This window comes from Echiichthys vipera (assembly GCF_963691815.1).
Source record: "Echiichthys vipera genome assembly, chromosome: 13".
In the NCBI taxonomy this organism is placed as follows: domain Eukaryota; kingdom Metazoa; phylum Chordata; class Actinopteri; order Perciformes; family Trachinidae; genus Echiichthys; species Echiichthys vipera.
The window spans coordinates 28,250,336-28,276,186 of record NC_139838.1 but is presented as its reverse complement, the minus strand read 5'-3'; the positions used below and the strand labels follow the sequence as shown (position 1 = coordinate 28,276,186).

Here is a 25,851-nt window from a genome sequence, read left to right as displayed (position 1 = left end):
ACTCCTGAATATAGATTGAACTTTGACCTTTGTGTCTGTTTGGTGGTGTTTGGTGTCCTCTGTTGCACTCACACAAAACAATTGTGCACAAGCTGTGTTTTTTTTGGGAGGGTGCTTTTCAAACCGGCCTCGGCTTGTAAGGTCAGGATTGTCTGTGACTAACCCACTCTTAAGGAAACCTCTTTGTGTTTTGTGTTACAGATCGGTGCCTTGGCTGTATCGATTGTGACACTGATCCTCGGTCTTGGACTTGGTCTTGGACTGGACTTGCAGAAATGTCGAAACAAAGGTGCCGTCCCACACACACACACACACACACACACACACACACACACACACACATACACACACACACACACACACATGCACTCTCATATGCTCACATTTTCCCCACTTCTCGTTCAAGCTCATATTCCACAGAAATGCTTGTTTATCTTTACGACTGCCCGCTGCTCCCCCCTTTCGTTCTCACGCCACATAACTGTACGTGTTTTCATGCTATGTTATCTGGGCTTTGTTGAAAATGGTTAAACTCAAGCTGTCGCAACATATGATGACTCAGATTCAAATTGTTGGTCAAAATCAGTCTCATGCCCAAGGAATTCCCATTTGGTACTTGCAGCATAACGAGCCCCCTGTGAAGTGATGTGGCGCATGTCTTTAAAGTGATATGAGTCTTTGCGACCACCGCACGGTGTGTAAGCATTGCTGATGGAAGCCAGTCACCAGAGTTTTCTCCGCGTAGTTTCTGTGAATTGCACACTTCCTCTCTGGAGTTCTCTAAGACCAAGTGAAGGTCCATTTAAAAGGTGGAGGGACACTGAATCCAACCAAAGGGCTGGGAATCCAGAAGTGGTTCCAGTTGAAAGCCGGTTCAACATTGTAATTGACTCCAGAATCCTATGCCTCCAAGATCATCAGTTCCTTTTATCAATGTCGGCATGTTGTCAAACTCATACGCTTCTGGAAACCTCGCAACAAGAAGGAGTCCTGGTGCAGAGGCAGTGACCGTCCAAAGCGTGGCTTCATTTCACATGGAAAGATGACATCAGTGCATTTTGTAATGTCCATAAATAGGCCATTTTTATACCCTGGGGGTCAAATACCACGGTTTTGTCACAGCCCTCAGTGACAAAACGCCCCAGACTTTAGAAAACCTTTGATACTAGACGCTCAGAGCAAGTGCTCCAGGATTACACTGATCTCTGCGTAAGGAGACAGCCTCAAACAAACACCAGACTCTCAGGAGACCAGAGTTCATGTCCCGTTCATCAAGGTATTTGAAGAAGAAGAAGAAGAAGAAGAAGAGTTACTTTATTTATCCCGCAACGGGGATATAAAATTTTTTCACTCTTATTATTAATTATGTTACACACACAGGCCCGAAATACACACACATGCACAGACAGGACCTATATACATGCAATTAAGGAGAGATGTTAGAGCGAGGGGGCTGCCAGTGACCAGCGCTGCAAGCAGTTGGGGGTTCAGTGCCTTGCTCAACAAGGAGCGACCCTATGTGACCCATAGTGACCCTATGGTTCCCAGCCAAGTCACCTATTGACTGAGCTACTGCCGCCCCAATGTTACAAACACTCATTATAACCCCACCCACGATCTTTCCCTCACCCTAAGTGGTTGTGTTGCCATCCAACCAACATCCATCCATCCTCCATAACACAAAGGAGCCATTTAACTCGCTTTTGAAACTTTCCTGCTGAACAACATTCTTTGGGGATTCCCTTCACATTCCCACTTTATCTTTCCGCACCACGCCATCTGGCTTATCCTCATCCTGCAGCAGACAAATGAGTGGGCAGCTCAGCCATCCGTGGGGTTCCTTTGGCTGTTTAGCGAGCACAGCGTCTGGCATGGAAGAATGCACTTCAAGACAGTCATTTCAAAGTTCAGCAGACCGTTTAGATTCAGGTCGGTTCACTCCATTTGTTTCAGTGATGAAGTGCTGACTCATACAGTACGAGAAAGAGTCTCGCTGTTTCCACACAAGGCCAGAGGTTTTTTTTCAGGCATACCTTTAAGAAGCTGGCAACATCTGCGTGCAATATTTATCTGGTTTATATCATGTGTTAAAGGAAGCGTACCTATGTTCCGCGGATCCATGTTTCCCGGAACATTAGACCCTTTTTTAAAGAAAAGGGTCCGATGTTCCTCGCTCTACCCCCTAACCCTGACCCTGACCCTAACCATGACCCCTAACCCTAACAAAATGCTGAATTGAATCAGTGGAGGTAGGGTACCCAGGGAATATAGGACCCTTTTGGGGTAATGGGTCCGATGTTCCTCACTCTACCCCCTGACATTGACCCTAACCGTGACCCCTAACCATAACGAAATGCTGAATTGAATCAGTGGAGGTGGGGTACCCAGGGAATATAGGACCCTTTTGGGGTAATGGGTCCGATGTTCCTCGCTCTACCGCCTAACCCTGACCCTAACGGTGACCCCTAACCCTAACGAAATGCTGAATTAAATCAGTGGAGGAAGGGGCTTATGCACCCAGGGAACATAGGACCCTTTTGGGGGAAAAGGGTAACATACGGTTGACCCCGTCTGAGCTTTTTTGGTTGTAGAAGTTTAACTGCAGGACAGTTTTCATCTGATTCCTGGACATGTGGGCAGTTACAGGTACAGAACGGTTAAATAGCCTTGTGTGAACAGTGTACTGTTCAACAAGAGCATGATGGCACATTTCTGGCAAATGTGTAGCAGAAGGCTGAAGGTGTTCTGGACTCCAGGAGGCGTAGATCATGGGTGTCAAACTGATCCAGTAAAGGGCCGTGTGGCTGCAGGTTTTTATTCCAACCAAGCAAGAACACACCTGACTCGACTCACTCAATCACCTGAACTGCCTTCACACAGTTGATTTGTTGGACCAGTTGTGTTTCTGATTGGTTGGAATGAAAACCTGCAGCCACACGGCCCTTTACTGGATCAGTTTGACACCCATGGCGTAGATTATTGGATATTCTCTGACATTAAAGTGGAAACTATTCCCTGAGATTACATATTTATATATCTACTTAATTTAATAGTGAAAATATTTGTGTTGCCATGAGGAACGGGTTTGTCCTCCTTTTACTTTATGGATTTTTTGACTGACAGTTGTTTCACACGATGGCTCCAGGACTTTAAGAGTTGTCTTCCTTGTGCACTGTTGAAAATGCATCGTCATAGTAGATCACAGGTCGCAGAACCTGCTTTGTCATGTGAGTAGATGTCATTACGTTTCCACGAGGCTCTCTCAGCTCCGTCAGCCAGACAGGATTTTTCTGTTCACCTCAGCGGGTGAGTCACCACGCCGTGTAACATGTGGATTTCATGTGTCATCACAAGAGCTGAGTGACACATGATGCATACCTCTTGTGCAAAGTGGCAAGTCCAGAAAAACACGAAATGAGGAATTACTCAAACTTCCCTGAACACACGCATTGAGTTTCCATCCAGGAACATCTCCATTATTTTAGCCAGCACTGAGAGACAGGGGGTATCGCCACTGTGGAAACAAAGTCATAATCTGTCAATAAAAATTCACACAATCATGAGAATGCACTCTCAATTTCAGACAGAACCGGTTTCATTACTTTTGTGTGGATTTAACTTCTTGTGACTCTGCGTTCTATGGGCGCACTCCCACTGTGCCTCCGTCCCGTGCACCGTGCTTTAGGGTCCTTGTCCCCCCCTCCAGGCCCGTTTGTACTCACACTACCTGGGCCTCGGAGAATGCTTCTTGCTGCCTATACGTCATCCCGCCGTAACACGTCACACGCATTGATGACGTCATGGCGATGCGTGGCTTTGTTTCCAGATCTTTCCGTAGACCTCGGAGTTTTTGTGCGTCTTGTCGACTGTTTTTGAATCTTTTCATCGACCAAATCTGCAGTAAACACTCCACCTCCGCATCACACCAACGTGAACCTTTCACCGCCATTGTTTGAAATGTCCGCGCATGGTCCCTCCTTCTTTTTTCTACGTCCCAACAGGCGCACAGGAAATGACCTCAGAATCGCCGTAGGCCTCGTGCTCGTACACATGCGCACGCTCGTGCTCGTACACGTGCAAACGTGCTTTACTAAAGCCCCCCTCTCCCAAACGGGCCGTGGACGTAGGCACGGTGTGGTTGCACTCACACTGGTCAAACGAACTAGGCTTTACCCGTAAAACCTGTTTAGGCACGGAACGGAAGGACAGTGAGAGTGCGCCCTATGTGACTACACTGTGTTAACACGCTTCACGACTACAATCATAAACACACAAAAGGCTTTCTGATGCACAAGATATTCCTTTGTTAGTCCCACAAAGGGGAAATTCCCTTTATACACCAGCAAAGTGGAGAGCACATATGGAAGAAGCACCAATAAGATAATAATTTGTCCCAGGCCTTAAACAGGCTTAATGATGCTGTGTAAACGGCCTGTTTAACATGGGGCTCAATGAGAAACTGCTCTGTTATGAAACCTGCCCCTAGTGGACACTCAGAGAACTGACGCTGACGGAGCTTCCTGATTGGATCAAACAGGAAGTCGCTGTGGTGGGGGCTTGGTTTTAACACCAACATCCAAACTAAAAACTTTATTCCACATTCTGAGTAAACACTTTCACTATTTTTGATCTTCATCCGCAGCCTTCCCTCACGTGTGGATGCTTTGTGAGCGAGCTGCCAAAAAAAAACTCTGAAACTGGACTCTGATGAAATATTAAAAAGGTATTGTCCCATCTTCTTGTTCCAGTCGCCCCCCACACGACCTGCAGGAATCGGTGCTACGAGCCCTACGACAGCGAGATCCCCGGCTGCAGATGTGACCAGAACTGCGCCGCCGGCAACAGCTGCTGCTTTGACTACCACGACATCTGCACCGTCCCAAGTGAGACTCTGCTTTTGACTCGGGACCTTTCGTTTTATTTGTGTAACAATGAGCGTCTGATCAGTTGAACAGAAGGCGGCGTAGTACACTGACTCTATAACTGTCGTCTCTGTCGTCCTCAGCTGAGAGGTGGGAGTGCACGCGGCTCCGCTGTGGAGAGAAGAGGCTGACGCAGAGCAGATGCCACTGCTCCGACGACTGTCTGTCCGCAGGAGACTGCTGCACAAACTACAAACATGTCTGCCACGGTGAGAACATGAAAGAGGACGAGGAGGAACTGTTTAGTGCTTCTAACTTCTTATTTAGTTGGAAATGACTTTGATCTGATAAAAGAAACTTAGAAAGAGAGAGAACGATGCTCATGTGGAAACGTTTGATCTCAGCAGCGATAACGGCCTTTAAGACTGTTTGTTCAGGGTTTCCTTAAGTATTTAAGTGCCTCTTAGGATTAAAACCACAGTTTATCCTTTAAATGGTTCGCTGAACTAACTCTATAAATACAACTGCAGTGCCGATTTAGTATTTTGTTCATGCTGTAGACAAAGATATCTTCCAAATGCTCCTGGCTGCAAAATTGGAGGAGACGTCATGTGTGAACATTTATTTAAAGGCGCAGTCGGCAACTTTTTTTTGATCAGCTTCACTGAAGTTGGCATTCTGCTCCGATAGAACAACGTAAATCATCCGATTAAAGAAAAAAAACGTGCCTCTACGTGCACATAGAGCCTGTTGTTTGTTTTGCAAAAATCCACCGCACCCGTATCCTGCACACGCCACAGATCCCCCCTCCCCCTCACGCATGTCACATGTCACCCCCCCCTCAAGCGCCTCAAGCTATTTAGCGTATTGATGAGAGAAGACACGGGCGCATTCACAGGAATCCGGTGCACGCGCACTGACGAGCACTCGACGGGAGGGAGCGGGGGAGCTCGGTGGACGAGGGGGAGGGGCGTGAGAGTTGTAAACATTCGACATTTGACTGAGTCGACTCAACGTGCACATAGAGCCTGTTGTTTGTTTTGCAAAAATCCACCGCACCCGTATCCTGCACACGCCACAGATCCCCCCTCCCCCTCGCGCATGTTACAATATCACAGGCACACGCCTCAAGCTATTTAGCGTATTGATGAGAGAAGACACGGGCGCATTCACAGGAATCTGGTGCACGCGCACTGACGAGCACTAGACGGGAGGGAGCGGGGAGCTCGGTGGTCGAGGGGGAGGGGCGTGAGAGTTGTAAACATTCAAAACTTGACTGAGTCGACTCGATCTACCAGACTTGCAGACTGCAGCTTTAACAGGTGTCGAATAAAGGTTATTTAACTATTATTAACGTGTATTTGTGCCACCCTGCTGTAGGAGAGACGGAGTGGGTGCAGGACAAGTGCGATGACCTGTCAACTCCGACATGTCCAGCAGGGTAAGAACGTCGAATCAATGTGAGAAAGAAATGCAACAAGATCATTGATCTGGTGAGAGCACATTCAAGTTAGCACTAGCATTCTGAAATGTTATTTTACAAGTTAGTTAAAATAAAGGAACAAAAAAAAAGATCAACAGTCAACTCCTCAAAACCTCCTCTTTTACCCACGGACAACAGCTGCACTCTGCATACGTTTGTTTCTTTGTACGTGTAATATTTTCCTCCTGATTGATTGTTTTTTCTCCCTCACAGCTTTGAGCACCAACCTCTGCTCCTCGTCTCTCTGGACGGACTGCGGGCCGAGTACCTGCAGACGTGGAGCGCTCTTATCCCTGTTCTGGACAAACTCAGTTAGTGACCACATTACGCTCTGTTCTGCTTTTACTGTTCGTGTCCTGAGGGCTAAAAGAGAGATTCGTTGCTCTTTTGCACATAGAAAAATTAAGGGCGAACTCACACTGTCCATCCGTACCGTGCCCAAACAGGTTTTATGGCTAAAGTCTGGTTCCTTTGACCAGTGTGAGTGCAACCGTACGACATCTAGGAGCGGCACGCTTGCCGTCCACGGGCCGTTTGGGAGAGGTGGGCTTTTGTAAAGCGTGTTTGCACGTGTACGAGCACGAGCGTGTGCACGTGTACGAGCACGAGGCCTACGGCGGTTCTGAGGTCATTTCCTGTGCGCCTGTTGGGACGTAGAAAAAAGAAGGAGGGACCATGCGCGGACATTTAAAACAATGGCGGCGAAAGGTTCACGTTGGTGTGATGCGGAGGTGGAGTGTTTACTGCAGATTTGGTCGATGAAAAGATTCAAAAACAGTCGACAAGACGCACAAAAACTCCGAGGTCTACGGAAAGATCTGGAAACAAAGCCACGCATCGCCATGACGTCATCAATGCGTGTGACGTGTTACGGCGTGATGACGTATAGGCAGCAAGAAGCATTCTCCGAGGCCCAGGTAGTGTGAGTACAAACGGGCCTGGAGGGGGGGACAAGGACCCTAAAGCACGGGGCACGGGACGGAGGCACAGTGGGAGTGCGCCCTAACACACCTGTTCACTGTGAGGAGGGAACGTGTATCCCCTCACAAATTCCTCGTGCTTCGTCCAGTTCTGAGCATCAGTTTTCAGAACTTTTTCTTCCTCCAGCTCTCAAATCATCTCGCTCTGGTCAATTTGTGAGTCCACAATAAATTCATCCAGCCCACACGTCGACCATCAACGCACGCTCCCTCGTCAAGTAACAAACCATCAGGGGATTGAATCTTTTTTTCCGACGCGGTGCTCCTAACTCAACACGGCGTGCACGCAGCAGCTGACGTGTTTTGTCTTCTGCTCTTTACGTCACAGAGAGTTGTGGAACCTCGGCACCGTACATGCAGGCAGCTTTTCCCAGCAAGACTTTCCCAAACCACTACACTATTGTGACGGTAAAGACACTCACACTGCTGCACATGGAGCCGTGCACACACACACACACACACACACACACATGCTTCACGGACATGCAGGAACAGATGTAGATATGTTTCCAGGCACATTATGTGGAAAACTCCTGTTTAGATTTGTGGTCTGTGTCTTGAAAACACTTCCCAGTGTCTTTCCCTACCTGCAGACTTTTGCAGCTGAAATTCACTGCAGATTGAAAGAAGAAGAATTAACTGTTGTGCTTAAGTCGAGAATGAAATATTGTTTTATTTTTATTGATTTATTTACACAATCTCTCTCTCTCTCTCTCTCAGGGTCTCTATCCAGAGTCCAACGGTTTGATTGATAACTCGATGTACGACCCGGTGTTTGACGCCTCCTTCAGTCTGTCCAGTCCAGAGAAAGACAACCCTGCCTGGTACCTGGGACAGCCCGTGAGTCCTGGTTACGTTTAATTTCGCAATATTAACAGCTAGGCGTGGTACGGTTGCACTCACACTGGTCAAACGAACTGGACTTTACCCGTAAAAACCTGTTTGGGCACGGTACAGATGGACAGTGTGAGTGCGCCCTAAGTCTTCCTTCTATTGCAACCTATACTACGTTGTTCGTAGGAAGCAATCTCGGCTTTCTCATCAAATCATTCCTCCACCTGTAAAACTTTATTTTTTTTACAGTGTCGTAACACGATCCTGCATCCAGTAATAAGTGCTGCTCTACAGTGTACCGTCTGGGGGGACAGTTAGACCACTTCCCTTTGGTAACACACCGAGTAGACAAAGCAGCAGTTGTTGTACCAGAGTAGTTAATGAGTCAGGACATAATCTTAGACCATAGTGAGTCTATCACGGGGCATGAATACAACATATGAACAAAGGAACCACGAAAATCTCCAACACAAGTCCTAACCGTGCCATTTTACATGGGGTCCAATAAGCTCTATTCATAATTTTATGACTAAGGGTTCGTACAGGGGCTTACAATCCTTGGAAATGCTCGAGACTGTATCTGCATGAAATAATCATTTTCAGTATGTTTGTATTTGTAGAAATGTGTTATTTTACCACAGCTGTTTGATTGAAAATGGACCTTGCTCTGTCCTGTTTGTCTCTGTAGATCTGGCACACAGCGAAGCACCAGGGGCTGAAGTCTGGGACTTTCTTCTGGCCAGGATCAGATGTCAAAATCAACGGGAGCTTTCCCGACATCTACAGACCTTACAATGGGTAAGACTGACGCCTCTGGGGTTCAAAAGCATGCTGGGGGAACCATAGTATGTTGTTTAAGTATGCGGATGATACGGCCCTGGTTGCCTTATTGAAGAAGGGGGACATAGTTGGAGAGGAAGTATACAGAGCACGTGTGTCGGCTCTCTCTGTAATCTAAACATTAAAGGAAGAAGCTGCAGAGAAGAGGAAACCTAGAAAAATCACAGGGATGAGTCAGAAACCATTAAGTTGTACGTGGTCAGGTTTCGGGGGCAGCAGCTCCAGCAGGGGACCCCAAACTTCCCTTTCCCGGGCCACATTAACCAGCTCTAACTGGGGGATCCTGAGGCGTTCCCAGGCCAGTGTGGAGATCTAATCTCTCCACCTGGTCCTGGGTCTTCCCCGAGGCCTCCTCCCAGCTGGACGTGCCTGGAACACCTCCCTAGGGAGGCGCCCAGGGTTCATCCTTACCAGATGATCCTGAACCACCTCAACTGGCTCCTTTCAACGCAAAGGAGCAGCGGCTCTACTCCGAGTTCCTCACGGATGCTGAACTTCTCCCCCTCTCTCTAAGGGAGACTCCAGACCCCCTCCTGAGGAAACACATTTCAGCCGCTTGTACCCGCGACCTGGTTCTTTGGGTCCTGACCCAGCTTTCATGACCACAGGTGAGGGTAGGAACCAGGACTGAGGGTAGATCCAGAGCTTTGTCTTCCTCAGCTCTCTTTTCGTCACAACGGTGCGGTAGAGCGACTGCAGCACCGCCCCCGCTGCTCCAACTCTCCGGCCAAACTCACGCTCCATTGTCCCCTCACTCGTGAACAAGATCCCGAGGTACTTGAACTCCTTCACTTGGGGTCAGGACTCATTCCCTACCTGGAGAAAGCAATCCACCGGTTTCCTGCTGAGAGCCACGGCCTCAGATCTAGAGGTGCTGGTCCTCATCCCCGCCGTTTTACACTCGACCGACGGCCTCATCTTTGATCCAAGTCTCATGCTGAAATCTCTAAAGCAATATCAATAAAAGAGTGTTGTGTTGCTACACGCCTGTTAATCATAAGTGAAGTGATTAAATGTAATAAAGGAGCCGTAACAGGATCTCAGCTGATACAGTTCTGTATTATATTGATGTTGGACCAGAGTCAGGAAGAGCGTTTTATCGCTGCGTGGGATGGTTCATGTTTTCGTTGGATGTTCTTAACCTTTATCAGCTCAGGCCTTAAATTAAGCACATTACTGTTGACGCTGTAATGTGACTTCCTGTCATGGTATCACTCCATTTAGGCATGTTTATCACCAGCTTTGATTCCAGTTAACACTTAATGACTGTGCAGAGGTGCCTGGAAAGGCTCTTATCCTTCCAAGAGAGCCCTTTAATAATGCACGATTATTCATCATAATTCATGCTTTATCCTGCAAATATCAGGCAGCACGACCCCGCAGGGTTTGGGTAAGGAATGTAGTTAAGGTTAAAATCAGTGTTTGTTACGTAACTTATGTTATTTATAGTCTGGAAACAAGACGAATCTGCCAGACTCAGGCCCTGTTTACACGATGCATGAGAACTACTAAATATTTGATCAGATGTGCCTTTGTTTAGTCGGCAACGGGGTTTTGGGGCTTAAAAACACAAAAAAGGTGAAACTCCCCAGGGTGGAAGTAGCTCAACCATGTAAAGGGGTACAAACACAAACATGTGCACTGATCTGCTCATGTGTGTCAAAAACCGGGCCGCATGGTCATGACAAAGCAATGAGATGATGATTATTTAGATGAAGTAACTAAAAAAGTGACCTAAATTACTCATGGCGTGTGTAGTCAGGGAAATTAGTGGTGTAGGTGAATGCATGAGTGGAGAAGTGTGTGTGTGTTTAATGTTGTAAGAAGGATGAACAAAAACCCAAACGCCAAACAAAAGCTAAACAAGGCGTCTCTGGGAGGAGAGCCGCAGTGACTGAGCTCCAGGACAGAGTTAAAAGCACCCAGACTCTCACAGCCCAGGTGGTGCCAATGCTGCTGACGACCCTGCTGAGGTCAGAGGGAGAGAGAGAGAGAGCAGGGAGGGTCGTCACACCCCAGGTGGTGCCAATGCTGCTGACGACCCCGCTGATGTCAGAGGGAGAGAGAGAGCAGGGAGGGTCGTCACAGTGGCGTACGTGTTTCCCTAACATCCGTGTGCAGAGTTCAGGGAAACAACAACAAACACGTGGGACGTTCAAGTGTCCTGGGTGGAGCCGAGGCGGTGGGAGGCTGCAGACCGTGCTGCAGATCCCTGTCACGCTGTACGGTGTCCTGCTTCTCCGCTGTTAGGGAGAGAAGGAGAAGGACGTTTCTACACATGCACCAGCTCTGGGTGCTGTTGTGTGGCAGCGTTATATCAGTCATGAACCAGGCTTTTGCATCACCGTATGCACGCAGAGTTCCCCCCAAAGATGCTCGTATAAATGCAAAATAAAAAATGAGAAGGCAACACTAGGAGCGGCCGGGGGAACAGTGGTTAAAGAGGCTGAGTGTCCTTGAGGCAGTAGCCACGGGTTCGACCCTGACCTGCGTCCCTTTGCTGCATGTCTCCCCCTCTTTCTCACCCAATTTCCTGTCTTTCCTATATAGTAAAGGTTTGAAAAACTGCCCAAAGCGGCCTTACATACCGTTTGTTCTGGCAGATAGGTCTGGCCCCTCTCCCATACAGACACATTTTCAGCAGCTTGACGTTTAGTTTCTGTTTAGCAGTAATCTGAAAAAGTTTGTTTTTCACAGAGCAATAACTGCTGTTTCATGGCTCTGATTGGTTGCTGGTCATGTTTCATGGCTCTGATTGGTTGCTGCTCATGTTTCATGGCTCTGATTGGTTGCTGGTCATGTTTCATGGCTCTGATTGGTTGCTGGTCATGTTTCATGGCTCTGATTGGTTGCTGGTCATGTTTCATGGCTCTGATTGGTTGCTGCTCATGTTTCATGGCTCTGATTGGTTGCTGCTCATGTTTCATGGCTCTGATTGGTTGCAGGTCATGTTTCATGGCTCTGATTGGTTGCTGCTCATGTTTCAAGGCTCTGATTGGTTGCTGCTCATGTTTCATTGCTCTGATTGGTTGCGGCTCATGTTTCATGGCTCTGATTGGTTGCTGCTCATGTTTCATTGCTCTGATTGGTTGCGGCTCATGTTTCATGGCTCTGATTGGTTGCAGGTCATGTTTCATGGCTCTGATTGGTTGCAGGTCATGTTTCATGGCTCTGATTGGTTGCTGGTCATGTTTCATGGCTCTGATTGGTTGCAGGTCATGTTTCATGGCTCTGATTGGTTGAAGGTCATGTTTCATGGCTCTGATTGGTTGCAGGTCATGTTTCATGGCTCTGATTGGTTGCTGCTCATGTTTCATGGCTCTTATTGGTTGCTGCTCACATTTGTGATCAGTCTGGTGATGCTAGATTACGTTCGCTAACCATGTAAGTAACATAACCAAGGTAGATTCAAATAAAAGTGGGTGAAAATCCCGTGTTTGTTTGACCTCCTCCCTACGCAGACTTCTCCGGTCTTTCTACGTCCAAGCCGTCTTAAGACGAGTCTAAGCCTATACCTATAATTTAACATGAATAATAAATATACTTCAAGCTTCTCACGTAACATTTGATCCATGTGCCATGCTGAGATCTCTAAAGCAATATCAATAAAAGTGCAATGTGTTGCTCCACACCGGGGGATGGTAATCATATTAGTGAAGTGATTATATGCAATAAAGGAGCCGTAACAGGATCTCAGCTGATACAGTCCTGAACTATATTGATGTTGGACCAGAGTCAGGAAGAGCGTTTTTTTATCGCTGCGTGGGATGGTTCACGGTTTCGTTGGAAGTACAGACACCGAGGTATCCAACCCAGTCCATCATCACCATGAATTCAGGTCCCATGGAGTGGAATCAGATGACTTTATTTACATTTATGGCTCTTTGACGCACATGTGTTGTGATGGTAATGATTAAGGGGCTGCACAAATCCCATGAAAAGACAAAAATCAACGTCTGTGTCTCAATAAACTATTAATGAACCGAGGCGTGTGTAATAACTTCTCTGGAAGAAGCTATTATTAGACCTCTGGGGAAGCTATTGTCACCACTGTTGAAGTCATTCAAATAAAGGTCAATGAGTAAAGATCTCTGTTGGTGGAGTTCAAATCAAACCCGTCAGTGTCCTGCTGCTCAACGCCTTTTATAGACGTAACCTCCACAACCGCAACCTCACTCTTTCTATCTCTCTCTCTATTTTTAGTAAAGTCCCATTTGAAGAACGAGTGTTCACTCTGCTGAAGTGGCTCCAGCTGCCGAGTGACGAAAGGTTCGCTGTTCCTGTATTTAATGACGCGCTCAGCATTTTTGAAAAGCAGAATTGTGCTCGTTCAGCAAAAGTGTTAAAAACAAACCTTTTCATTTTTCCTCCAGACCGGATTTCTACACGCTGTATCTGGAGGAACCTGATAAATCTGGACACAACTACGGTCCTGTGAGTGGAGGGGTAAGTTCACCTGTCTCTGGATCAGTCAGTGACGAGAGAGAAGAGGAAAAGACCTCCCATGACCTCCGCCCTCGTTCTCAATATCAGACGGTGGCTGAAATAAATCAATATCAGACTCATTAGCCTCGTTGATGTTGACCATTACCACCTACAATCACAGATTACAGTCTGAAGTCCCTTCATGGCCCACAGATAAAAGATTTAATCGGTAATAAAACAATAAAGTCTTTAGGATTCTTAATGAATAACCTCACACACGGGGTCACACAATGAACTTCATCCTTCGTCAGATCACTCTGCGCTCTGTGTCATGACTTAGGCCCTAGGATTTACTCTTTAACCTGCACGATTTTAGCACTTTTTGGAGATTTGTGTGTATTACACATATTAAAAGCAGGCGGTGTATCAACCAACCGGTCCCTCATCCATAACCGTTTATTTTCTCCTTCAGTTTTTCGCTGCAAATCGGTTGACCATCGCCTTCTCTAGCTTCTCGAGAAAAGTTTGTCTATGATTGAGTCCGTATTACAGAGAGGGTGTGACAGACTCTCCCAGGGATGCGTTGTATAGCTTAAAGACCACAGGAAGGAAAGATTTCCTGTGGTGCATCTGGGCGCGAGGAGTCTTCTGCTGAAGGTGCTCCTCTGCTGGGCCAGTGTTAGGAGGTGTTTTCCTGGTCCAGATACATAGAGATCACACATAGATACATAGATATTGGGCGGCAGTAGCTCAGTCCATAGGTGACTCGGCTGGGAACCTAAGGGTCGCCGGGAACCTAAGGGTCGCCGAGTCCCTGTGTGGACCATGAGGGTCCAGTTCAGTTTTGTTGATCTGGTTTTAAAGTATGCACAGTTTGTTGATGTCCGACCTCTTCTTTAGTTCAAAGATTAGTCCGTCTACGAGACAGATTCTGAAGTTGTTGGTTTTAGTGGCGTCATTCTGTGTGCGTCTGAAAGGAAGATGACTTCTTCTTAGTATAATCAAAATGTGGGTTGATGGACGAGTCAGTGAGAAGAAAGAATGTCAACTAACGTTTACATTTGAAACTAACAATGACAACATTGTTGAGTGTAAGCATCTGTTTTCTCGCAGTATGTCGTTACACTAATGGTTAACAAGGCCTCTTGTAAATAGCTGATTCACAGTAACAATGACATCATGCGTGTGCAACTCGGCCCGCTGCAGACTGTCTGTTGTTCCTCAGGTAGAACCATGTTTGGAGTCGTGCACATCCACACTTTAATCCTAACTTCAGTTCACTTAAAAAGGCCTGAGAGCAGACGAAGAACGCAACGTTTGTAACAGAGATTAAACAACGAGTCAAAAATAGAGTCTGCAGATGGTGGACTCCATACTCTACACAAGCACGCTGTAGGATGCCCCCTGGGCGCCTCCCTAGGGAGGTGTTCCAGGCACGTCCAGCTGGGAGGAGGCCTCGGGGAAGACCCAGGACCAGGTGGAGAGATTAGATCTCCACACTGGCTCCGCGACCTGGTTCTTTGGGTCCTGACCCAGCTTTCATGGCCACAGGTGAGGGTAGGAACCAGGACTGAGCGGTAGATCCAGAGCTTTGCCTTCCTCAGCTCTCTTTTCGTCACAACGGTGCAGTAGAGCGACTGCAGCTCCGCCCCCGCTGCTCCGATTCTCCGGCCAAACTCACGCTCCATCGTCCCCTCACTCGTGAACAAGATCCAGAGGTACTTGAACTCCTTCACTTGGGGTCAGGACTCATTCCCTACCTGGAGTAAGCAATCCACTGGTTTCCTGCTGAGAGCCACAGCCTCAGATTTAGAGGTGCTGATCCTCATCCCGGCCGTTTTACACTCGACCGACGACGCCATCAGGACCACGTATAATGCAGGTTTAAAAGTGATGCATTTCTGAGTCATTTGTGTTTGGTGAGAACAGCACTTACACTTTCCCTTTTCACCTGTTTGTGTTTCACTTCTAGTTTCTAAACATCAATTGAAAACTGGAACTGGGAACAAAAAGAGCTTCTTAAATACCTTAAAATACTTTCTTCGATTGAGCAGAAGTGGAAAATCGTCCCAAATCCCCATGATGACAAAAGGGGAAACACTGAATTACAGACTTTGTTGAGATCAGTTTGAAACCTGAGACGAGTTGGACCCACTTAGAAGTGTGATTCCTCAGTGACTCTGTGCTTCAGACGCAAACTGCAGCTTGTTACTGCGGAGGCGGTCGTGTTTTGATCTACCTCAGATGTCTTGGATGATCATTATCGGTGTGTTTCATAATGTCTGTATTTAACAAGTAAACAAGTTGAGGGAAACGACGGAGATAAGAAGTATTTCTCTCTGAGTGCTTTCTTTAAAAACACCTCAGCGTCTCTTTAAGGACAATCCCAGATGACGCAGGTTTGGTGATGGTCTGTCACATATCTGTTACTCCGATCTCTGGCAGGACTCCGTGTCTTTGTCATTGTTGTCTGTGCTTCTCATCAGATTGGATCCAGACACTGCTTTTCTTTTTCCGTGAGAATAAATCTTCTTTTTGTAAAAGCTGGCAGGGCACAAGCGTGTGAAATGTGTTTCCTCAGGAGGGGGTCTGGAGTCTCCCTTAGAGAGAGGGGGAGAAGTTCAGCATCCGTGAGGAACTCGGAGTAGAGCCGCTGCTCCTTTGTGTTGAAAGGAGCCAGTTGAGGTGGTTCAGGATCATCTGGTAAGGATGAACCCTGGGCGCCTCCCTAGGGAGGTGTTCCAGGCACGTCCAGCTGGGAGGAGGCCTCGGGGAAGACCCAGGACCAGGTGGAGAGATTAGATCTCCACACTGGCCTGGGAGCGCCTCAGGATCCCCCAGTTAGAGCTGGTTAATGTGGCCCGGGAAAGGGAAGTTTGGGGCCCCCTGTTAAACCTGCTGCCCCCGTGATCCGACCCCACACAAAAAACATAAACAAGTAATGTAATGAAAATATAGGCTAACGGCCCGCGAATTAGAGCGTACCTACCGCTCACTTTCTGCGTAGGTTGCCACGCCCCAGTCAAGCATGAAGAGTTGAGATAACGCACAATGATTGCAATCAGGGAATCCCAGCTTTGTTTGACGCAGAGACGACTTTAACTGATACCAGAGGAAAAACAGAGATGTTTACCCCCGTGTGTGTGTGTGTGTGTGTGTGTGTGTGTATGTATGTGTGTGAGTGTGTGTGAGTGAGTGTGTGTGTGTGTGTGTGTGTGTGTGTGTGTGTGTGTGTGTGTGTGTGTGTGTGTGTGTGTGTGTGTGTGTGTGTGTGTGTGTGTGTGTGTGTGTGTGTGTGTGTGTGTGTGTGTGTGTGTGTGTGTGTGTGTGTGTGTGTGTGTGTGTGTGTGTGTGTGTGTGTGTGTGTGTGTGTGTGTGTGTGTGTGTGTGTGTGTGTGTGTGTGTGTGTGTGTGTGTGTGTGTGTGTGTGTGTGTGTGTGTGTGTGTGTGTGTGGACTTATAGTCACAGGGCCAGCTTGATTTCACCAGCCGGCAAATCTCTTGTGTGTGTGTGTGTTTGTCCGATACATGGCGAAGATAAGCCTGTAGACCCAGGTTGGCTGTGATTCCACTTTGATTTCACTGTGTGTGTGTGTGTGTGTGTGTCACCTGTTCCCTGCAGCTGATTGAAGCAGTCCAGGGCGTGGATAAGATCATCCGTCATCTTATGAACGGCCTCAAGCAAATTGGCCTCCACCGCTGTCTGAACATCATCATCGTGGCAGATCACGGTAACACGCCACACGGAACGACGTCATTTTACCTTCATATAACTTGGGTTGTTTTAGTTGCTGAGCTGATCCAGCAGGATGTGTGGGGCAGTGGGCTGGCCCGGACACTCTGCGTCTGCATTATGATTGGATGAGCTGTCTGAGGCAGAATCCCTTTTGATTGACAGCTAAATGAGCGAATCAGCGATCTTGAAGAATAAACATCCATCGGAGCATTTTCCAAGTTTTTCATTCCGTTGTTCTGAACTGATCCGGAGACTTTACCGATCCCCACAGACTTTGTCTTTGTTAAAAACGACTAGCGTTGTGTTTGGAGACTCTGTTCTGTCACTCTGCGGTTTCTTTGCTTTGGAGCTTCTCCCCCCGTCACTCACACTCACAGGCGGTCACACTTCACAGTAGCTTGGCGCAGCAGCTCCAGCTGGGCCAAGGCCGTTTAAGCAGCCTAGCTCTGCTGCCATTGAGAGGACACTGGTCAAGTCCCTGGAAAAAACACAAACTTCCTGGATAGAAATCCATTTAGAAACCTTGAAGTGTAAAATGCATGTGTGTTGCAGTTACAGTGTTATGAAGCACGATATTAGAGAGATGAAAATCACACGTAACAGCTGGCTGCTGTTCTGTTGCAGGTATGGAGGACACGAGCTGCGACAGGAAGGAGGTGCTGCAGGAGCTGGTGGGAGACATCCGCAACTACTGGGTCACCGAGGGCACATTCGGACGCATCAGAGCCAAGAACAAAGACGCAGTGTGTGAGTGAGGAAACATAGCTGCATTAGAAACCACCTACTAGACTTATACTATACCACCATACTGCGTTGGTCGGTCAAATGCAACTGTACTGTTACTGTTGCAGTATGCCGAGGTCAGGCTTACTTGGTTTTACTGACTGTTCCAGTGCTTTTCATTGTGGGACACAGTCGGCGAGGCAGACTGCTCCGATGCCTACAGCAGAGTTTCGTTTGTTTGCATGCTACGTTTTGTCCACATCAGTACAAACTGCTTGTATAGTGGGCGGTTGCCGTCTCTTGTGCTGTTGTGCGAGCCACCTGGAGGAGGAATCCAGGGGTTTGCTTTGACCCAAGAAACACTGATATCATAACAAAGCTTTAACATTTTATCAACAGGCTGTGTCACGTATGTTCCTGCTGCAGCTGTTGACATTTTGCATTCATTCAACAGCACAAAGTGGAACAAATGGAGTCGAGACTGAACGCGCACATTCGTGAATTAATGTTCCCGACGCTCAGCCCCCGTGTCAGTCCAACAAAGAACGTGGGCGCCACGGAGCTTTACCTGCCCCACCCCACCCAAGCATGAAGAGTTGAGATAACGCACAATGATTGCAATCAGGGAATCCCAGCTTTGTTTGACGTAAAGACGACTTTAACTGATACCAGAGGAAAAACAAAGTAACGTGCAGACGTTTCTTGGTGCCAGGTGCCATTTCCATCCCCCAGACCTTGAAATGTGCGCCATTTTGATAGTTTGATAGCTTAGATCTTCTTTACACAATGACAAACACAACCTGGGAGGTCTGCCAAAGAAATAAGTTCATACGTTAAAGGTAAAGTTCTGATCTGCTGTGCCGAAACATCAGCCTCTGAGACTTGTTTTGTCCGTCTGGCCACAGATTATCTAAACATCAAATTTGATAAAATTAAGTTCAATTCAATTCAAACAACTTTATCACTACTGGGCAATTCAGTTTGCAGTCACATAAAACATAGAGACAACAAAGACACGTACAGCATCCACACTTTCAGTACCACAGGTTGGCATGGGCAATCGAAGGCAGCAGCAAGAACAATAAGTGAATAATTCATTCATTCATCTTCAGCCTCTTGTCCCTGTCGGGGTTGCGGGGGGGCTGGAGCCGATCCCAGCTGACATCGGCGTGAGGCGGGGTCCACCCTGGACAGGACGCCAGTCTATCACAGGACACATAGAGACGAACAGAGACGGACAACCATTCACACCTACGGGTGATTTAGAGTCATCAATGAACCGAACACCTGCACGTCTTTGGACTGTGGGAGGAAACCGGAGAACCCGGAGAAAACCCACGAGACACGGGGACAACATGCAAACTCCCCAGACGGGATGCGAACCAGAACCCTCTCGCTGTGAGGCGACAGTGCTAACCACCACACCACCGTGTAAATATACACGTCAAAGCTCTCTGTCTGACCTGTTCGCTGTCAGCAGCATTTAAAAGCCTGATGGGTTAGGGTTAGCCTGACGAGGTAACGCCGCTCTGAGGGCATCGAACAGAATTCCTGACTGAGGATGTGGTCAGGGTGACTCATGACCTTCCTAACTTTCTGGATGACCCTTATTTTCCCAGCTGGAGCTTAAGTCTGTTAGCTGGACTCCGATGATCTTGGACCAGACCTGAATAATGCTGCTGAGACAGTTCTTCGCCTTCACAGATAGACCATAAAACCATAAAACCAGCAAATATAAGGAAAACATCAAGAGACGTTCAATAAAATAATGATAAAAGTCATCAAATGCTCTTGGAAACACTAAAAGAGTTCAGCTTCTGCAGTAGATGCATATGTGGTCGGCCCCGTTTAACAATACTCTGTGTTTCTATCAAACCCGAGTCTGGGGTCACACATTTCGTCTATGGATAGTGCACGCAGCAGGGTTAGGACGGTTCCCCCTAAGATCACTGATTAACTCCTTGGTTAATGTCACGTTTAAGTCCAGGTACTTATCAATCACACCATTCCACAAATGACGTTAATGCACAAGTTGGAATCAAGATTGTTTACATCATGGGTGTCAAACTGATCCAGTAAAGAGTCGCTGTGGCTGCAGGTTTTCATTCCAACCAATCAAAAACACACCTGACTCGACTTACTCAATCACCTGAACCGTCTTCACACAGTTGATTTGTTGGACCAGGTGTGTTTTTGATTGGTTGGAATGAAAACCTGCAGCCACAGCGACTCTTTACTGGATCAGTTTGACACCCCTGTTTTAAATCCTACGTGTGTATCGACGCGGTTAACATATCCGTTCAAGTTAAAGTACAAGTCACTGGTTTGGTGTTAATGTTTATTCACTGGTAAAAGTTGTGCTTTGTGTTTCAGTCGACTCAGCTGGACTCGTTGCTAACATGACTGTAAGTCTTCCATGTCCTCACGTGTACACAAGGACTCCATTGTTTGTTTCTTCTTGTATTGTTTGCAGAACATTAGCAGTCGTCTGTGTTTGTGGTGGTTTCAGTGTAAGAAGCCGGACCAGAAGATCAAGCCGTACCTGAAGGCCGACCTCCCAAAGCGCCTCCACTTTGCCAACAGCCGTCGCATCGAAGATGTTAACGTCCTGGTCGACCCAAAGTGGCTGTTTGAGAGGTATCTGCTGTCAATTCACTTTTTTCATTCATTCATTCATCTTCAACCTCTTGTCCCTGTCGGGGTGCACCAATACTCCGGTTACTAAAGGAGTTATCTAGTTCTGTTAACCAGGGTCAGGTGTTTACATGGTGTTTGAGAAACTGGGGCATTGCCTTAACCTGAATAGATTTGGGTTTTTAAACTGCATGTGGGGGTCGGGTCGCGGGGGCAGCAGCTTTAGCAGGGGACCCCAAACTTCCCTTTCCCGGGCCACATTAACCAGCTCTAACTGGGGGATCCTGAGGCGTTCCCAGGCCAGTGTGGAGATCTAATCTCTCCACCTGGTCCTGGGTCTTCCCCGAGGCCTCCTCCCAGCTGGACGTGCCTGGAACACCTCCCTAGGGAGGCGCCCAGGGTTCATCCTTACCAGATGATCCTGAACCACCTCAACTGGCTCCTTTCAACACAAAGGAGCAGCGGCTCTACTCCGAGTTCCTCACGGATGCTGAACTTCTCCCCCTCTCTCTAAGGGAGACTCCAGACCCCCTCCTGAGGAAACACATTTCGCCGCTTGTACCTGTGACCTCGTTCTTTCAGTCATAACCCAGCTTTGCCATTTATTATCAAGTTCGACAGTCAGTCATAATGGAAAAAGGACATAAATAAACTACTTTTAAGTAGATTTTAATCTTTCGATCTAAATGTCATGGTATCAGATCGATGCAGACGCGTTTGCCAAAGAATTTCCAATTCTGTCCGATACAATCAGAACAGCTCAATTATCTCTGTGTGAAAAAGAACAGGAACCAAGAAGAACATGTAACAAGTTTCCAAACCGTGAACTGATTGGGACCACAGTAAACAAACAACAGGTGTAAAAGACGTGGGGAGTGCATTTAGTTGGTGGTACAGTGAGACAGACTCTTTTGGAGCTTTTGGAGAAACGCTGCGGTGGCCAGAGTCCCGTACAGGCAACAGTATCAGCACGGCCTCTGTCACTGGCACAAGGGTTTAAAACAACCAAACACGAGATCTTAACTGATTTCACTGTTTCCTGCAACACGCTGGCTGCAGCCAAAATACGGGGCCAGTGGAAATTACCAACGCAGGCAAAAATGCAAGGGCTTAAAATCAAAGGGAGGTTCACAGCTACATCTGGACATCACAACAAAAAGACTAGACTGTGGGAAGATGCTGATTATGATAATGGGAGGGCTGGGAGGTAGAAATTAAAGTGAGGATTTCAAGCATGGGAAACACAGGTGGGCATGATGCGCACATTTCTTTCCAGCAGGGTAATGATGCAGTCTCTGCAGAGGTCTACAGAGCTCTCATGGTTTTAATTTAAACTCCCCCCGCAGCTCTGCACACTCAACATTTCAGTATCTATCAGAGACGGATTTGGACTCTGACTCATTTTTATGCTGAAACTAAACAAGTCTTTTGTGTGCGTCCCCGCAGAGATCCAGGATCCCTCCCCTTCTGCTCCGGCGGGGCTCACGGTTATGACAACGATGTGGAGAGCATGCACGTGAGCACAGAGGCTTGATGAACTGTTCTGTCAGCAGTGACGTCACTGAAATAACATTCTGCTCTCTCTATATCGTTTACGAGTATCCCAATTAACTGCATAATTCTTCTGTGTGTAGTTTTATTGCAGTTATTCCTCAAGTTTAACACTTTTTTTTGGCTATCTTGACTCTTTTTACCCCTCCAACACTCAATGTTTGTTCCTCCCTGTTTTCTTGCAGGCCATGTTCGTCAGTCATGGACCCAAATTTCTGTACAAAACAGAAATCGAACCCTTTTCCAACATCGAGCTGTACAATCTTATGTGTGGTGAGTGTTTCCTGACTTATTCCACTTAAATCCAAATGAACTGCAGACTGTAAATGTACCGACTGTACCTGCATTAATATACAATCGCACCAGACCATCTAAAAAACTGATTTCCAAACCTATAATCAAATAAAAAACCTTTGGGAAACGTTTGTCTGTAAAGTAAACGACACACAATCTGTAGCGAAGGAACACAAAACTGAACAGTCATCGTTCGACACAGACGTGATGCAGATCGCTCCGGCTGAAAACAACGGGACCCACGGCAGCATGAACCACGTCCTGAGGCGACCTTACTACGCGCCAACGCCGCCCGCAGAGCAGAGCGGGCCGCATCAGTGTCCTCTCATCAGCCTCGACCCTGCAGACGACCTGGGCTGCTCCTGTCCTGCCCTGGTGGGTATTGTCCCGCTTTGTTTGTTTGTTGTTTTGTTTATGAAAGGTTTATAACAGTTATGTCATTAGAGAAAGAGTCCTTTATTTTGAGAAATCACAGGCGAAACAGTCGACTTCGAACACTTCAGGTTTAAAACATGGGCATGAACTCAACGAGGCCTGTTGCGGTACAAACAGACTTTATCGAAAATGGACGTAGCGTCTCCGTCGAGGTCCGTTCTCTCAACTTGATCCAGTCGTTCTCGCCTACGGGAGTCTCCATCTTGTCAGACTTTGACTCCGCCTCATTTCCTCTGACCAAAAAAGGGCATGTATGTGACGCTGGGGGGGAGGGAGATGCGTCCATCTGGCTGATGTTTACTGAATTAGCCACATTAGCACCACCACCCGGGAGCTAGGCTAACAGAACACACCACTTGATAAACGGGAGTGGGAGTCAATGTGGAGATTTTTTTCCAGGTCCGGGAGAGAACGGGAGTCCATTCAAAAAAAAATGTTGTAACAGGAACAGGAAGGGGATAGGGGAGGTCAGTCTCTAGCAGAGTCAAGTGTCACAGAGTCAAGTGTCACAGAGTCAAGTCTTTTGCTTTTCACCCGGTATTTTCGCCCATTCCCGAAAGATCTCCAAACTATAGTTCCCAGATGGACATGCTGAGCAGATGAGAATCATGCAAACCACTCCATCTGGAGGAGTCAGGTTAGTGAACTGGACCTCTCAGTGGAAAACCAGACGAAACGACCATTAAGTGCTTTAAAAATAATTAGAATCGCTTTCAAATCAGTACCTGAACTGAGGAACTAAAGAATGGACAGACAATTATTCCATAACACATCTTACCATAAAAGGGTGACACGGTAAGGTGGTGGTTAGCACTGTCGCCTCACAGCAAGAGGGTTCCTGGTTTGAATTCCGCGTCTGCGTGGGTTTTCTCCGGGTTCTCCGGTTTCCTCCCACAGTCCAAAGACGTGCAGGTGTTCGGTTCATTGATGACTCTAAATCACCCGTAGGTGTGAATGGTTTTCTGTCTCTGTTCGTCTCTATGTGTCCTGTGATAGACTAGCGTCCTGTCCAGGGTGGACCCGCCTCACGCGGGATGTCAGCTGGGATCGTCTCCAGCCCCCCCCCCCACGACAGGGACAAGAGGCTGAAGATGAATGAATGAATGAATTTTACCATAAAAGCATACACACATCCTATTGACATCCTGATTTAATGCATTAACCATATTAATAATTCATGGATGCTTTCTTAACTTTGCACAGATCTAAGGTCGGTGTTTTCTGTTTCCCTCCAAGAGGCGGGGGTTGTAACTCAGACGCTACCTCAGGTCGGCCTTCCATGACGAGAATAACAGACCTGGAGCCAGTTTCACAATGATTCAACTCCCATGGTATCGGTCTGTGTTGCCAGAAGTCCTTAGTATGGGTCAAGCTCCAAAAATGCTTTACCTTGCAAATTACCATCCTCCCCGGTGACTCCCAACATCTTTCAAACTCTTGGCTCACAGTGTGGAGTGAAGCCCAGATTTCACAAAACAGATATTTTCAGAAAAAGAAACCAAGATTCTGCAGCTCTGCACTTTTTTACATGGGAGGATAAATGCTGCGTGGTTAACCATGTTACTGTAATTGATCTGTGGAAATACAGTGTTTGCAAATCCAAAGCCTAAACCTCTGAAATCACCACACGCCGGCAGCCAGGCGAGCGCTGCAGAGGTCTGTTTCCAGATCGATCTGTTGAAAATACAATCGTTTTTTGAATCGCTCTTGTCATGAACGCTATGGGGACATAACACTGGGAGACTGGACCCAACTGCAGACACGGACACGGGGTAAAAGTACAAACAAACGTTTCATATAAACGACAAACAAAAACGCGAAACACTACAGGGTAACGGGAATACAAGGGACAAGACGGGTGAGGAAAACAGGAACGGGGAAACGACGGACGATCAGGGAACAGGACGAGGAAACGGAGACGTGGGAAACTACGGAGAAACAAAAGAAAACAACGATTAATACAACAAACGAGCAGCGCAAAACCAACGAACGAGTAACTGGAGCCAATCCGACAAAGAGTTTACCAGGGGAAGGATAACAATGGTCCGGAGCTGCATGCCCGTCAGCTCAGCTGATCAGTGTAACAGGCTGCAGCTGATAAGGGCACGCCTACCGGACCTGGACAAAACACAAGAGGGAGACACCTGCAGGGAAAGACAGACAGAGGGAGACAAACTCACACAAACGTGAGAGAGGAGGGACTGAAAGAACCGACTCTTGACAGCTCTCTTCTCACTGCTGACATGTTCGTACAAAATTAAGCTGCTATTGTGGTATGGTTTTTATGCTGTTTCTTGCTCAGTCGCCGTTGCCAGATGCAGATGTGCAGGTGAAGTTTTCGCCAAACAAGAATCACTCACTCGTGATCCCTGTCGGGGTCACGGGGGGCTGGAGCTGATCCCAGCTGACATGGGGCGTGAGGCGGGGTCCACCCTGGACAGGACGCCAGTCTATCACAGGACACATAGAGACGAACAGAGACAGACAACCATTCACACCTACGGGTGATTTAGAGTCATCAATGAACCCAACACCTGCACGTCTTTGGACTGTGGGAGGAAACCGGAGAACCCGGAGAAAACCCACGCAGACACGGGGACAACATGCAAACTCCGCACAGAAGGGCCCCAGCCGGGATTGTTACGGGAATGTTATGGTTAATTAAAATGCAAACGGTCTCAGACATGGTTTCTGTTTCTGTGATCCATTTTGCCAGGGCACCGTACGTTTAGCTCCCCCCGATACGATTGTGATTGGTGCAAAGACATTTTATACTCCCGATCCCCAAATGCGTTGCAGCCAGACGATGCTCAAATGCAGCGCTGCGGAGGTCCTTCTATCCGAGACTCGGAAACCCCCGACCTGTAAATCAGCTGTCACTGCAAACATCACATGTGGAGAAGAAATCACAACCATCAACGAATCCATGAGTCAGAAACAGACACTGATGATGATGATGACAGAAAGACGTGGGAACAGAGAGACGGACGATGTCGTTGGGGCAGACCTTTTGCCTCTGAAGACATCAGCTCATTTTCAAGAAGGATGGAAGCT

The 25,851-nt window shown here is 47.4% G+C and overlaps 1 protein-coding gene across 1 annotated transcript in view; it reads left to right on the top strand.

Annotated features, from left to right (window-relative positions):
* Nucleotides 1-25,851, top strand: part of LOC310955417 (venom phosphodiesterase CdcPDE) — a gene marked incomplete at both ends in the record, with an annotated part of 43,742 nt that overhangs the window by 3,684 nt on the left and 14,207 nt on the right. The window contains 17 exons of the mRNA XM_083925235.1: nucleotides 202-289; nucleotides 4,749-4,883; nucleotides 5,006-5,131; nucleotides 6,243-6,303; nucleotides 6,559-6,656; nucleotides 7,654-7,733; nucleotides 8,046-8,165; nucleotides 8,848-8,957; nucleotides 13,203-13,268; nucleotides 13,373-13,445; nucleotides 17,047-17,155; nucleotides 17,785-17,907; nucleotides 20,257-20,288; nucleotides 20,393-20,520; nucleotides 21,964-22,033; nucleotides 22,254-22,341; nucleotides 22,565-22,737. Of these exons, the coding sequence (XP_083781361.1) occupies nucleotides 202-289; nucleotides 4,749-4,883; nucleotides 5,006-5,131; nucleotides 6,243-6,303; nucleotides 6,559-6,656; nucleotides 7,654-7,733; nucleotides 8,046-8,165; nucleotides 8,848-8,957; nucleotides 13,203-13,268; nucleotides 13,373-13,445; nucleotides 17,047-17,155; nucleotides 17,785-17,907; nucleotides 20,257-20,288; nucleotides 20,393-20,520; nucleotides 21,964-22,033; nucleotides 22,254-22,341; nucleotides 22,565-22,737 (1,680 nt within the window). The remainder of the gene's footprint in view (nucleotides 1-201; nucleotides 290-4,748; nucleotides 4,884-5,005; nucleotides 5,132-6,242; nucleotides 6,304-6,558; nucleotides 6,657-7,653; nucleotides 7,734-8,045; nucleotides 8,166-8,847; nucleotides 8,958-13,202; nucleotides 13,269-13,372; nucleotides 13,446-17,046; nucleotides 17,156-17,784; nucleotides 17,908-20,256; nucleotides 20,289-20,392; nucleotides 20,521-21,963; nucleotides 22,034-22,253; nucleotides 22,342-22,564; nucleotides 22,738-25,851) is intronic.